Source organism: Triturus cristatus, chromosome 8 (assembly GCF_964204655.1).
Source record: "Triturus cristatus chromosome 8, aTriCri1.1, whole genome shotgun sequence".
Taxonomy (NCBI): Eukaryota; Metazoa; Chordata; class Amphibia; order Caudata; family Salamandridae; genus Triturus; species Triturus cristatus.
In genome coordinates this window covers 977,781,400-977,795,552 of record NC_140591.1, presented here as the reverse complement: position 1 = coordinate 977,795,552, position 14,153 = coordinate 977,781,400, and the positions used below count along the sequence as shown (strand labels likewise).

General features: G+C 46.5%; 1 protein-coding gene across 7 annotated transcripts in view; it reads right to left on the bottom strand.

The window, feature by feature from the left end:
• Positions 1 to 14,153, bottom strand: part of BCLAF3 (BCLAF1 and THRAP3 family member 3) — a 604,159-nt gene that overhangs the window by 497,455 nt on the left and 92,551 nt on the right. For all 7 annotated transcript variants that reach the window (XM_085622512.1, XM_085622513.1, XM_085622514.1 and 4 more), the window contains exons 3-5: positions 10,314 to 10,907; positions 9,260 to 9,994; positions 6,632 to 6,810 (exon numbers count right to left, since the gene is read on the bottom strand). In XM_085622512.1, coding sequence (XP_085478638.1) covers positions 6,632 to 6,810; positions 9,260 to 9,994; positions 10,314 to 10,907 — 1,508 coding nt within the window. The remainder of the gene's footprint in view (positions 1 to 6,631; positions 6,811 to 9,259; positions 9,995 to 10,313; positions 10,908 to 14,153) is intronic.

The following is a 14,153-nucleotide window of genomic DNA, read 5'->3' as shown; positions in this document are numbered from 1 at the left end:
TATCCAGCAAGATTGTCATACAAATCCACCCACTTTGAAGTCAGAAAGAAAAGTAAACACCAAGCTCTCACAGAAGACGGATTCGGACATTTGACCTCCGTCTTTGACAGCACAGCAAACGTGAAAAGAACAAGATTTACAGGCCTGTTTACAGAAAGGAAAGAGGAAAGATACAATGGACAGGAGTAAGCCCGTTTTCCCAGCAGAGACCGGGCAATAGTTTTTAACAAACAACAACGTCTCAGCTGGAGGTCATTTAAAACATAACAAGTACATAGCCAGTGATGTAAATCACGTAGGGGAGGAAAAGGAAGGGAGACCACAAGGAAATGAGAAAAAGGGGGTTTTATATTGTAGTTAGTTATTACAGCACTACAGTACAATAAAGGTACAAATGACCAAAAACACTCAAGTGAGCACTGGGCGTGCTAGTGAAAGTGAACGGCGCAGTGACACAAGGGTGAAAGGCAGCGTGAACAGCGAAAAAGTAAAAAAATAACAATGTGGTCAAAGAAATTAGTTATATACAGTCTAGTTTTTTCAATGAACAAATTGAATTGACCACAGTAATGCCAAAATTCTTTGCTGGAAGTGGCCGACGGCGTTTCAGCCCGATTGATTTCAGGCCATCATCAGGGCGTAGTAAGGGTACGTTCAAAGAGTCCAATCAAAGTTAAAAAAAACGCGAGCACAGATCAGCGCGTTGTGTGTGTCCAAGGGAATTTTTTCAGTCAGGGATCCCCATCAAATTTGGGCTGCGGGCAAGTGTAGCACACTGCGCTGCCGGTGAGCTGTTCACGTGCGCTGGGTGGCGGTTGGGCCCCGTCAGGCAGCTGAGGGCTTTCGCGCGCAAGGCAAGTGCGGCCTCTATTGTGGTGTTTCTCACCGCGTTTGAATCATTGCGGTCTTTCAGGCTGCCCACATCCTTTGTTTGGGGGGTTTTTACTCCCAGTGGCCAATGTCCCCTTATAGCTCAAGGATGGGGGCTCTTTTCTGGAGCTATCTGTGGTGGGCCGTGTGTTGTAGTTTGTGAGTTCAACGGCCAGGACTGTGTTGGCGCCTTGCGCTGTAGTGTGTGTGTAGGGGGTATAGTTTCTCCAAGGCGACAATGAGCCATGCAGAGTTCTATGAAGAGGAACAGGCTCAATGCCTACCTCTGGATGACCAGTTTTTTGAGGTGGTGGATGAGTCTATATTTAGGTGTGTGAATGATGTAGTGGGGCCTATGGAGGAGCATCGATCTAACCACATTATAGTGGAGTGCGCTACGTTGGCATACTCTCATTTAGGCTCCCCGAGGCCGGTTCCTATCACTCCTTAAGAGGAGGGGCCGCCACTGCCTAGCAAGGGTCGCACGGAGGAGGGCTCGGGGGAGCCGCAGGGGGTGGCAAGAACGCTTTCGACTGCCTCAAAAGCGTGTTTCTCGCAAAGAAGCCCATGCCACCGCCTGCGCCCTCCCCAGCCTCGACCCCCGCGGGATCCATTGTCCCGAACTCTCCGTCGCCGGATGGGGGTTCGCCAGCGGATACGGATGATGAAGAAGGGTCCTCGCGGTCTTGGCGTCCGGCCAGCTCTGCCGCCGAGTTACCACAGGATTCCTCGGGCATGCTGGACCCGGATGAGATTATTCATCCGCGGTCGGCGGCCTGGGCACAAGGTGGCAAAGTTTGTGGCGGGTCGCCTCCAAAAGCCCTTGAAGAAGGATGCAAGGGGTGTCTGAGGTCAGAGTGTCCTCGCCCGACTTTGGACGGGAAGGTGGCCCACACGCCAGAGCTGGACTCCAAGATGGCCACCTTCTTGGCCAAATATATGAAAGACCCCCGTAAAGGCATAGCCCTCTCCTGGCGTTCCTGTCATGGTAAACTCCTAGACGCGGTAGGGCCATTAACAAAAACTTTGGATATGGCGGAGGAGGCCAAGGTCACAGGATCCACCATCTCTCCCGACGTTCTTTCAAACTGGGCCCAGCGGGCGATTATCTTTTCGGGTAACGCCAACTGTGCCCTCTCGACTGAATAGTAGCGTTCATTTTTAATTAAGTTGGACCCCAAGCTGGGCAACTTGGCATCGTCCGAGGCGGGGGCCATAGCAGAAGGAGGCCTCTTTGGGGATCCTTTTGTGAAGGAATTGGGAAAGTTTGTGGCCACCTTCACTAGTTTGGGCAAAGCTCAGTCCAATATTAAACGCATCTTTCAGTCCCGTTTTTCCAGTGGGGCCGGTCGTGGCATGGGCCGGGCGACCAGCCGTGGCGGACATCACAACCCTGGCAGGGGACAAGGCTCCGGGCAGGGTCAGTACAACACTACCGCCAATTTGACCAACTTTTACCCGGCCAGAGGACAGAGATTCCGGGGCCGCGGAGCCTACAAGAATAACGCAGGAGGTCCCACACCCAGTGGTAAGTCTCATTTCTCCCTCCCAAGTCCGTATTGGGGGTCGATTGGCGGCCTTCCAAGATGCCTGGGGAGCCATCAAAAACGATGCCTGGGTCCTGCAAACCATTCGACGTTTCCACATCGAGTTTTATGATTCACCCCGCCAGGCAGGCCTTCCTCATCCTATCAGGTTTTCCGTGGCCGATGCACGTCTTGTCGACGAGGACATTTCCGAGCTCCTCCGCAAAGGGGCAATCTGTCGGTCGGATCTGCATCCCCATGGTTTCTTGAGCAATATCTTCCTAGTGGAGAAGACAGACGGGGGGGCGGCGGCCAGTCATCAACTTGAAAGAGTTCAATGGTTGGTTGATGTACCGCCACTTCAAGATGGAGGGGATCCATCTCCTTCGGGATGTTCCCCTTCCAGGCGATTGGATGGCGCAGTGGATCTCAAGGACGCGTATTTGGTGGTTCCGATCCATCCCCCTCACCACCGTTTTTTGCAGCTCCAGTGGAGGCAACAGGTTTACGAGTTTACCGTCCTTCCGTTCGGGCTATCCTCGGCACCATGGCGCTTCCCAAACGTTCTCCACCCAGTGGTGGAGTTTCGGCGGAGCCAGGGTGTTCGGATGTTTGTCTATTTGGACGACATCCTCCTCATGGCACAATGCCCTCAAAGAATGACACTTCAATTACAACAGACAGTTTCCCTCTTGCATGGCTTGGGGTTCATAATCAACAGCCCAATTCTACGCCCAACTCAGAATATAGTCGTCCTAGGGTTTGTGGTGGACTCGGTCCACGCGTCATTGAGCCTTCCCCCGCGGAAGATGGCCAAGATTCGACATCTGCTCCGGCAGACCGTGTTCAAGTCGCACACCTCCCTCCGTCATATTGCCCGGGTGGTGGCCTACTATCCTCATCCATCCAGACAATCTTTCCGGGACCCCTGCACTATTGTGCACTGCAACGCCTGAAGGCACATCATCTCAGGAGAGGCTTGTCATACGACCAGAGGGTTCTTCTATCAGATGAGGTCAAGAAGGAAATGTCCTGATGGCTCTCCCACATGAACGCATGGAGTGGCAGGGCCATTTTAGGGGCCGCCCCCGACATTGTGATAGAGTCCAACGCCAGCAGGTCGGGTGGGGCGCCCGATGCGGCGATTTTTCTACTGGAGGCGCTTGGTCGTTAGACGAGCAAGCACTACACATCAACTGTTTGGAGCTTCTGGCAGGATCGTTTGCGGTCCAGTGTTGGACCAGAGACAGATGCGGTGCTGCGTCTTGTTGAAAATGGACAATGTCTCTGCGGTGCGTTACATTAACCACCTGGGGGGCCCTCGGTCTCAGACTCTGGCGAACTTGGCGAAGGAGTTTTGGGGCTTTTGTCTGGAGTACCACATATCCATAACAACGGAGTATCTACCGGGCCAGGCCAATCAGGTGGCGGACTGGCAATCCCGGCACTTACGGGATTCCAGCCAATGGAAGCTGGACGTTCAAGTTTTCCAGTGGTCGGTCAGCCTTTGGGGCCCTTTCGCGATAGATCTACCTGCGTCCCGTCTGGACCATCAACTTCCGAGGTTTTTCAGTTGGAAGCCGGACCCTCTTGCGCAGGCAACAGATGCTTTTCTGAAAGAGTGGGGTCAGGAACGGAGTTATGCGTTCCCTCCATTCTCCAGGATTGTGAGATTGCAACATCCAAGGTTTTTCAGTTGGAGGCCGGACCCTCTTGCGCAGGCAACAGACGCTTTTCTGCAAGAGTTGGGTCAGGAACGGAGTTATGCGCTCCCTCCATTCTCCATGATTGTGAGATTGGCGGCTCAGGTCCACTGTCAGAAGGCAGAGGTGGTGGTGGTGGTGACATCGTTTTGGAGGTACCAAGTGTGGTTTCCAGTTCTTCTGGAACTTTCTTGGGATTTTCCAATCCCACTCAACCCGTTTCCTCATCTTCTTCTGAATCCGGACGGGGAGCAGCATCGCCTGGTTGCCCAGGGTTCTCTCCACCTCATGGCATGGCGGCTTTCAGGCGACGCTGGTCACTCCCAGGTCTTTCGGAACCGGATGAGGCCCTTTTATCAAAGGCTTGGGCCTCAAGCACCTCCAAACGCTATCGGTCCGCCTGGACGAAGTGGCTAGGTTGGTGTCTTTGACGGTGCTTGGATCCCGTGGTCGCAGGCGTCGTTCCCATACTAAATCTTTGGGCAGAATTGGCGACTGACGGACTGGCATACCGAACCATTAATGCAATGCGTTCAGCTATTTCAGCGGCCCACTGTCCGGTTGAGGGTGCCCCCGTGGGCGAACATCCTTTCGTTTGCCGGCTCCTGAGGGGTATTTGTTTGTCCTTGCCCCCGGAGCCACGTTATTCGGTCTTGTGGGATGTCAACGTGGTCCTCAATATGTTTTTGTCCTGGCAGCCTAATAAATATCTTTCCTTGAAGGAAATCTCTGCTAAATTGGCCATGCTGCTATGTCTGGTTTCTTGTCGTAGGGTCTCAAATGTGCGTGCACTAGACATTTCTGCGCGAGTGTTTTCCCCGGACGGAATGACGTTTACGACTGGCCGCCAAACAAAATCGGCGTCGAGAACAATTTCGTAGCCGGCATTTTTGGATGTACCCAAACTATGTGTCGTGCATTGCCTTAAAGCTTACGAGGACATAACCTCTGAATTGCACCCTCCGGGCGAGAGACAACTCCTTATTGCATTAAGGAAACCGCACAAAGCAGTTTCGTCCCCCACCATTGCTAGGTTGGTGCGTTGCGTCATGCAAGAGGCGGGGAGAGACACAAAACAGTTTGGTGCTCATTCTGCTAGGGGAGCAAAGGCTTCAAAAGCGTTTTCCCTGGGAGCTCGCTGATGACATTTCATTTTCCTCTCAAAGTTTTTTTGATGTTGCTGCTTCTTTACCTGAAGGAAATATTTCGACCTCAACTTTGTTCGAATTTACAGTATCCGGCTGACAAAGAAACTCAGTCTTTGGGCTGCACTTGGTGAATTGCTCCTTACTTTAATTCTCCAAGTCAACTTTTGACTCAAGAAGATGGCCTCCAATCTTCTTTTCTTGACAGCAACAGGAGTTGCTGGTGCAGAGACTACTTCATCTAACAAAAAGAGGACGAACCCCCCGTCACAATCCTTTAAATCTTTTTAGGTCATGACACAAATCACATTTTTTGGATCGTTGTCAAAGCGAAGGCACGTTTTACAAACCTATCTTCGTCATTCACCTAAACAAGTCTTCTGCAACACTCAGCACTTAAAAAATAAAAAGTGATTGCTTTTTCTTTTTCTCCTCTACGCCATTACGATGCAGGAAGGCAAAAAAAGAAAAGCTAAATAACAGTGCTAAAATCATGTCCCTTTCAAAGTGAAATTGAAGCTTTTTGCTATTAAAAAAAACTCAATATAGAGCTGCCCTCAAGTGTTCCTCTCACAAAGTAACAGTGGAAAAATCTGGCAGCTAGAGGCTCAGGGAAGCGTGTCTCCGTCACTCCACCTCACTGGCTAAAGCTTGGGTTACATAATGAGGTGGATGGGATGGGACGGGACGGGTCTGGTGGCTCAGTGGACTAATGCGTCCACTGCAGGGGCCTGTGTTCGACCTCGTGGTCACAGGTTCAAATCCCGGTGGGTCTACTCAGCCTTTCATCCATCTGAGGTCGATAAAATGAGTACCATGGAGTTGGGTAACAATTAACATCTGTTATTCAGCGCCAAGAGACCTCTGGGTGAACGTGCGCTTTACAAATACACGTTATGTTATGGGATACAAATGCTCATCTGCTATTAGCAAATACATCACAATGACAAATATCAATCTTCTGTAGCAAGAGGTCCCATCCTGACTAGAATGAGAAAAGAAGAGTGCCAACATTCCTCTGAAATATTGTGGTTTAGAAAATATACATTTTCAAATAAGAATCCTCATTGGATTTGCTCATTTATATTGATCAGTCATTTAGAAATGCTGGTCTGTCACCTACAATAACAATTCCAGATACACTTCAACTTGAAGCAAAACAAGCTGTCGCTATGATAACCAGGTTATGTCATCATTGTTTTTATTACGAACATTATACAATAAAAAACAAATTTTTATCCAGTAAATTTTAGACCTAATCATGTCCCACAAATTCAGAAAGAAAATGTTCTTTAGATGTGGCTTAAAGTCTCCCACTAAACTTTTTACACATATGTAACCACAACAGACCACATATAGCATACATCTAAAACAAAAAGAAGCTCACCTTTCACATGATGAGTAATGGTGATGACATCCTGAATAAATTTGCTTTTTGGCGAGTTCTGTCCGCTCTGACTTGCAGAGTCAATGTGTTCAAACACTGGATGAAAACTTTCCTCTTTCTTGCTGACAGTAACCAAATCTTGGGACACCTGTCTCTCTTTTGTGCTGCCAGAACTAAGCCTGAAATATTGCACACAATGAAAGCTCTAGCAACACTGAGCACCAACATTCAATAAAAACAAATGAATAAAAGCGTAAATACAATCCTGGGAAAAATCACTCCTATTTGCATTATAACTTTCTTTTGGCATTTAAGAACCACGTTATATATACACCAATGAAGTAATAGTTCACGAGTAAAGTCTTGGAAAATATAGTCATAATATCTAAAATGACTTACCTTGGGAAATGATTCTTGAACCCCTATGTCAAAGCATCATTAGAGGTAGTTCCTTGTTCACTTCATGATGAAATGTTATGGTCAAACATTATTATTCACCCAATCATCGGATACTAGTTTTTAACTTTTTTGTCACTTCTATGAAACATTCAGATGTGTGTTTCACATGCTTTCAAGCTCAACAGGATTTAAAAATAATTCATAACAGGATTGTCAACTACGGAGGTGTATGTTAGAGTGGAAAACTTCGTGAGGCTACGAAAAAACTTCATGCAACTTTCTTCTGGCTTGGAAAACGGTGAATCAGGAAATGCTGTTATCACAGGTTATCAACTACCAACGAACTTTATCATGGAAATTTTGATGCCAAAGTGTTCAATGCTGTAATATTTCTAAATGTGCAAGTATCCATCATCAAAGCTGAAGTTAGATGCCTGGTTTAATTGACAAGTCTCTGTTTTTTTCCCATCACTGCAGAATCCAGTGTGTGTTCTGTAGCGCATTTAATCTTGACAAAACTTGCATAATACTGTCGCTCTTAAACATTTCATCCAAACAGGCTGAAATAGATTACATCAGCAATTTGGCTGTGAAATCAATATTTTCCAACAAAAACAGACTTTATATGTTCAAGCTCCAGATTTGTAAGTTTTAAGCATCAATGCAATTGCTCCAACACTTTCAAATGATTTTGGTTCTCCGCCATCTGTTCCCCACTCTCAGCTCACGTGGCCTTCTCCGGCATTTTCTGGAGAAAGGAATCCATCACATTTGAAACAAACATTTAATTCTTTTGACAGATGTTCAGGGTGTTTTTTGAAGATCGTGTTTAAACAAAATATTTTTCAAAGATTTCTCTTGACTTTTGTTTTATTGCTGCAGTTTAAATTGTCCTGCGGTTTTGTCCTTTAATTGCCATGTCACAAATGGAAATCAACTGGGCCCTGGTTTTTCACAATAAAATTAAAATGGTGAATCAAAGATTTCCACAGAGGATGGGATACTGCCCAATACCACCAATCTTCATTCAGGTAAGACATCTAGTTGTGCACTAGATCTTTGTGCTCTGCGTCATTGTTTTGCATAATCAGTTCAAAAAAAGCCAACAATGCGCTTTTTGGTTGTTCAAGCACGGAGAAAAAAAATGAATACATCTGCAAACATTATTTCGTTCCGTAGCCGTGCATATAATGAGAAAAACAAATTCTTTCTTTGAACTCTATCATACATACTCTCTCAATACCCAGTTTAAGAACACATACATATGCAGTATTGCTTCATTCTCAGGATTCCACTTGTCGTTGTTCTTAAAATATTGGTTTAGACATGAAGAATAATACTTTAACCATCTAAATTACTTTGGTGTGATATAGAAATATTTCTAATTAGGTCTTCAAACAAGATGAACCACAAGGCTTTTAAGAAGTTCGATGCACTCTCCAGCGATGCCTCTTAAAATAGCAATGCCCACTGATTGCATATGGTGCTCAAACATTTCAAATGCAGAGCCAAAGCTCTGGAAGGCCGGTTGAAAATCATAAATCAGAAGGTTGCCACATTGAATGTGTTATCTTGTTTCAAAGTAGACAGTAAAGCAAGGCCAGTGAAGACTTCTGGATGAAGAAAGAATTATGATCAAAGAACAAAAACCAAAATTAATCTCCAGATAAACATCTCCGGTATCCAACGATCCTGGTATTAATTGTTAATTGACTTATTGGATGGATGATTTTCATTTTTTACTAAGACCGCAGCAGCATGCTGAATGCGTGTACATTGTAAATAAGGGCACCTTGAGATCTGCAATATTACTATCCATGCTGTTTTATTCCATGGTTTATATTGCAATTATTAATTTCCGAATGATCTAATGTGTTTGGATTAAGGGGATCCAACATTCCATCTTCATTTCTTGTTGATCTATTATTTAGAGAATTCCCAAGATTTTATTTTTGGTAACAGGAAAGAAGCTTTTTTTTAGTAGATTAATGACAACAATGCTAATAAAGCGCATGTGGTCAAGTCTGTATTTGAGAGCTGGAAAAACCAGTCAACTTATTACTGTAATCATCCCATGTGTTACTTCAAGAAAGGAAGAATTCTCTTATCTTCACAAATGCTAACCCAAGAAAGAAGCATGAATTTTTTTTAATTTTTTCAAACACAGCCTCACAGTGCAAAGGGGGTAATAAATGGGAAGAGGGTAAGGGGAAGATAAAAACAAAATACCTGTACTTCTCCATTTTCTTCGTATCCACTTTAACTGTAATCAACTTCGTTCTTGGACTTCCATTTGCTGACGTTTTAAATTCCGAAAGGGTTTGAATTTTCTCATGCATACTAGTGGTAGAGTCCGGATCATTTTCAGTGTCCATCTCTTTTTTTACCCTTTCTTTTAATTTTCCCTTCGCAGACTTCACATCAGCATCCTCTTTTTTAACTCTCTCTCTTGGTTTGCTCGATGCAGGGCGTACATCACCGTCATCTTTCTTAACCCTTTCTTTTGACTTGCTAGATACAGGCCTTTCCGCTCCATGGTCTTTTGGATATTTCTTAAAGTCTGCTTTATGTGATGCTTCTTCAGTTGGCCTTATTTTTTTATCTCGATTAACCTCAATATCTTTATCATGTGAAGAATTTCTAGGTACACTACCCTTTCGGTCTTCCCACCTTGCACTCTTTGCACCTTGGCCATGAAAGGTTTGCTTACCCTCTTGATATCTTTGAGGCTTGGAGACGAAATTTAATGGTACCTTCGATACCGTTGAATGTCCTGCATTCTCTCTCTCCACAGATGGACGAGCTCTGGGACTGAGGCGTTCTGGTCCCCTTCTGGTAAACGGTGGAGAACGATCTGGTGTCCACCTGGGATGTCTTTCTGGGTCACGGTCTCCGTGCCTCTCCATTCCTCTTCCTCGTTTAGGTATGGGCCCATACTCTTTGAACTCGTGATCTTCAGGAAACCTGTTTTGATATAAAGCAGTTTACACTTGCACTAGAGAGAAGAATAAGAGAATTTATATATGTAAAACCATTGCTCAGAACAAGTTGAAGTGAATACAGGTCAACTAAACAATAATACCTCAAAATGTTTGTTTATAGATTTATGTAGCGCAACGTATCACCCGTGAGGATATCCCAGCGCATGTCAAATGTAAAGTATCATTAAACAAAAGAAAGGTTTAGCCATTTACTAATATTAACTGTGCCCCATCAAAATAAAAGCAATCTATATTCAGAGACAGACATTTTAGCAAACAGGAGAAATGCTATATTTCAATACCTTTTATGGAAAGAGTTCCTAGGTCCAAATCCTTCAGGACTTCTTCGTTGAAATTGTGAATTATCATCTGCTGGCATCCTCTGATGCCTAAAGTTGTCATTTTCATTCCATCTACCACCACGTTGATGTGAACCTGAAAATGTTCCACGAAAAGCTCTCCCACCGCGTTCACCTCGAAACGGTCTCATCTTATTGTCCATATATCGACCTTGTGGTCGCTGATCACGAAAAGCCCATTCATTGTCTTTGTATGGCGCTTGTTCTGGGTATCTGGGTGGGTGAGGTGGAAAAGGGTATCTTCTATTACCTAGTCCTCTTGGAGGTGAAAAGTTTCTATAAGGTTTATATCTATTCACGCTGTCAAAAGAAGGTGATCGTCTGAAGTTAGGTGAAGCTGATCGGCGTTCATAAGGTCTATGAGGCATATTGTTATGCGGTGGAAATCTTCCATCATTTTGATTGTTTTTCCATTCATCTCGATAGTGCATAGGTCTTCTTGGGCCTCTTCTAAATCCTCTAAACTCACCTCTGTGGTTGTCATGAAACGGTCTCTCTCTAAAGCGATCTGGACTCCTGTAAGCTGGTGATAACGACCTATAAAACATAACCACAGAAGACAGGTTATTACTATTAATGTGGGCCCATACTCTTTGAACAGTCCATATTGGCTAGCCAAGAGACTTCCGAGAGGCATTTGGCTCTCAAGGTCGTGAGGTCGAGCAGTGCAAGCAAAGTTGAATAGGCATACCAACTCAAACGATAGATTAAATAACTTTAAATGTCCAGTCAATTTTATACATTACAAAAAAATGTAGTTATCAACACAAATCGTTTGTTTAAAATATGAGAAGCAAAGTAACCTGGTGATCACTGCACCTGGGAATCAACAAAGCCATTGAAAAAAATCATGACTAATTTGGCGTAATAAACAGAAATTATGGAAACCCTGGGGAATCCAGAGGGAGTTCGTCTTCGAGAATTGATTTCTAACATGTTGCTGCAAGGCCACAAAAACTTGCTGACTGAGTATGTGTAGGAGAGTGGAATCTGACTAATGGTTGCCCCCAACTTTTTGCCTGGTATTTAAGTGGTTTTTGACTAGTCTGGCTGGGATCCTGCTATCCAGGACCCCAGCCTATCTGCTTTCTCCCTAAAACTGTTGTGAGTACTCTAGGTACAAACATAATTGGATGCTGGGCATGCCCTACCAGTCCCTTGTAGATGGTACCCTAGGTACCCAGGGCATGGGTCCCCCAGTAGGCCTACCAGGGCTGCAGCACTTATTGTGCCACCCTGGGACAGCCACCCAAACTGACACCACCAGGCCACTACTGTAGCCTGGGTAAGGTGGTGCTAGCACCCCTTACAGGGATGTAGGTACCCTATGTCCCATACCATTACAACACATATACTCTCATAGGTCACCCCTATGGCAGGCCCTGGTAATCCTACAGGGCTGGGTGCTGAGGTATGTGTGAGGGGGGACCCCTACGTGAGTAGGACCTCTCTGCAACCTTCGTAAAATCGTTACTGGGTTGTTTGTAGTGTAGCCATACCATATACTCTTAACCGCATTATAAGTTATTGCGTCATCGCTGTAACTTGGGAATGGCTACACAGAACCATATCGTGTTTGGTGTCAAACATGAAGGAATCATACCCCCAGTCCAGCCATGGGCATGGGGGCACGACTCCCCCTTGCTAGGAGGGTGATATGGGAAAAGCGGTAGAATTTAGACACCAATTTAAAAGTGCACATGTACCACAAAATGGCTACTGTCCGCCACCTACACGACTCTGGCTGGCTGTTGCTGGGGAAAACCCCAGCCTCGCCATCTGGACAATAGGGCTCCTGTGGCAGGGAGGTGCCAGCACCTCCCCAGACAGGATATGTGGATTGGAACAGGGTGGGTGCACCAAATGTCCTTTCAGAGTTGCACGTAGGCAGCTGCAGAGCCCCAATTCTGCATACACCGCCTGGAACCGGTTCAGGGACATCCTGCCCCTCGCCCAGGCGGGAACCACACAAAGGGGAGTGGGTGTAGCCACCCTTTCCCGCCTCTACTCTGATTGGTAGGCTCTATTTTGGACCATCCCCTAATCTTGGGGATATATGGGAATAACTTTGCCCTAGAGCCTTAGATTCGTACAGGACTTCACAGAACTGACCTTCGACGAGCTGCTGCCCAGCTGACTGAAGAAATCTCCCTTGGGATAAAGGAGTTATCCCCCTGCTTGGCAGGCACCTAAAAGACTGCAAGATACCCGGTTGGAACTTCGCTGCTCTCACGAACTTCGACGCCTTCCATCAACCTTGAGGTGGGTCTCCAGTGCATCCCAGAGTCCTGTGAGCGTGCCCAGCAAGCCTGAGCACCGTGGACCACGTGGGTGCCGAGATCCCTGCATACCCCGAGACCCCGGCCACCTCTTGCATAGCACACGACCCCGACCAGTGGGGAAGTTGTGCTTTGGCCCATTTCTGAGCCAACCTTCAAGCAGCATCCGTGCCAAAGCTCAGCCCCCTAGTCCACTCCGGTGGCCCGTGGGAGCCCTTTTACGCACTCCATTTTGCTGCCCTCCGCGGTCCCTTGTCTCTCGACTTGTGGGCCCTGACGGAGGAAACCCTATCTTTCCAAGAGTTCCCCTGGTTGCTCCAGGCCTGCTCTACGCTCCCTGCAAAGGAGAGCACCCTCAGACCTCGTGGGTCTGCACCAGCAGCTGCTTTGTTCATCTTGCGTGGGTTGCGGTTGCCAATGCTTAGTGGATCCAATCGGGACACTAACACCGCAGCGACCCTCAGCCGACGTGGGACAGTCGCCCTCCAGAAGCTGGCCTTCCTTGAAGCCTCCCGGAGCCCGTGACTGCAGAGCCCAGCTGTACCTTCTACACCTGAAGCACCCGACTTCCACGAGCTCCTTGCTGTGAGCTCCCTGGTCACTTTGCTGTGACCCAGACTCTGTCCCCTCTGCTTTCAGGTTCACCTTTATCTTCTCTTCAACTTTAATCTTCACGACTTCAACGACGCTTCCAGCTAGCAGCAGTTTGGACTACTTTTCCATTGAAAATCAGCCCGCGACCCGACACCAGAATCGACCTATGCACCCGGCTTCCCTGGGGCAGGTAACAGTGGTACTTCGGTACTCCCGTGGTGGTGGGCTCTCCAAGGCCTTAAGTCTCAAGCCTTAACTTTGTACTGTTGTTAGAAGTGTCCTTAAACCTTAATTATTCAACCGCGACATTCTCCATAGGCTAACATTGCGATCCCGATAGCAGCTTCTCGCACTGCACACGCCTCCCGTGGGTCCCCTTCCTCTTAACTGTGGGTGGATTCTGAAGGGGCAAGCGATCCTGAATGCCCTAGGCACTGCCTGTAGAATTGTCGTGGTTCTTATACCACTATTTTAGTATATGGTTTGGTCCCCCCCCTGGGGCCCATTGATTTCTGTGCTATTTATTGTGTTTATAAATGCTTGTTTGAGGTGTAACTTTGCCACTAGCCACATAAAGTGACTGTGGGATTCTGTCTAGAATAAATACATATATTTTATATATATACCTGTGTGGGCTACTCTTTCATTTGGATATTCAAGAGGTTATTAGGGTAAAACACTAAGCTTAACACTCCTTCAAGACTTAGCCTGAAGGCTGCTCTCCACAGCTACCACTAGGATAGCTTTCTTTAAAGGTTGTCTTAAACCTATCATCAATAAGAGTCGAATTAGACTGGTGCAAGGTGTCCCTATAACTAGGAACAGCATATGCCAGGCCAACTTCTCACAGTATGCAAATACAGTTTCGAGAACTTTACACAGCATATAGAAAGGGACTAGTCTGGTAGGA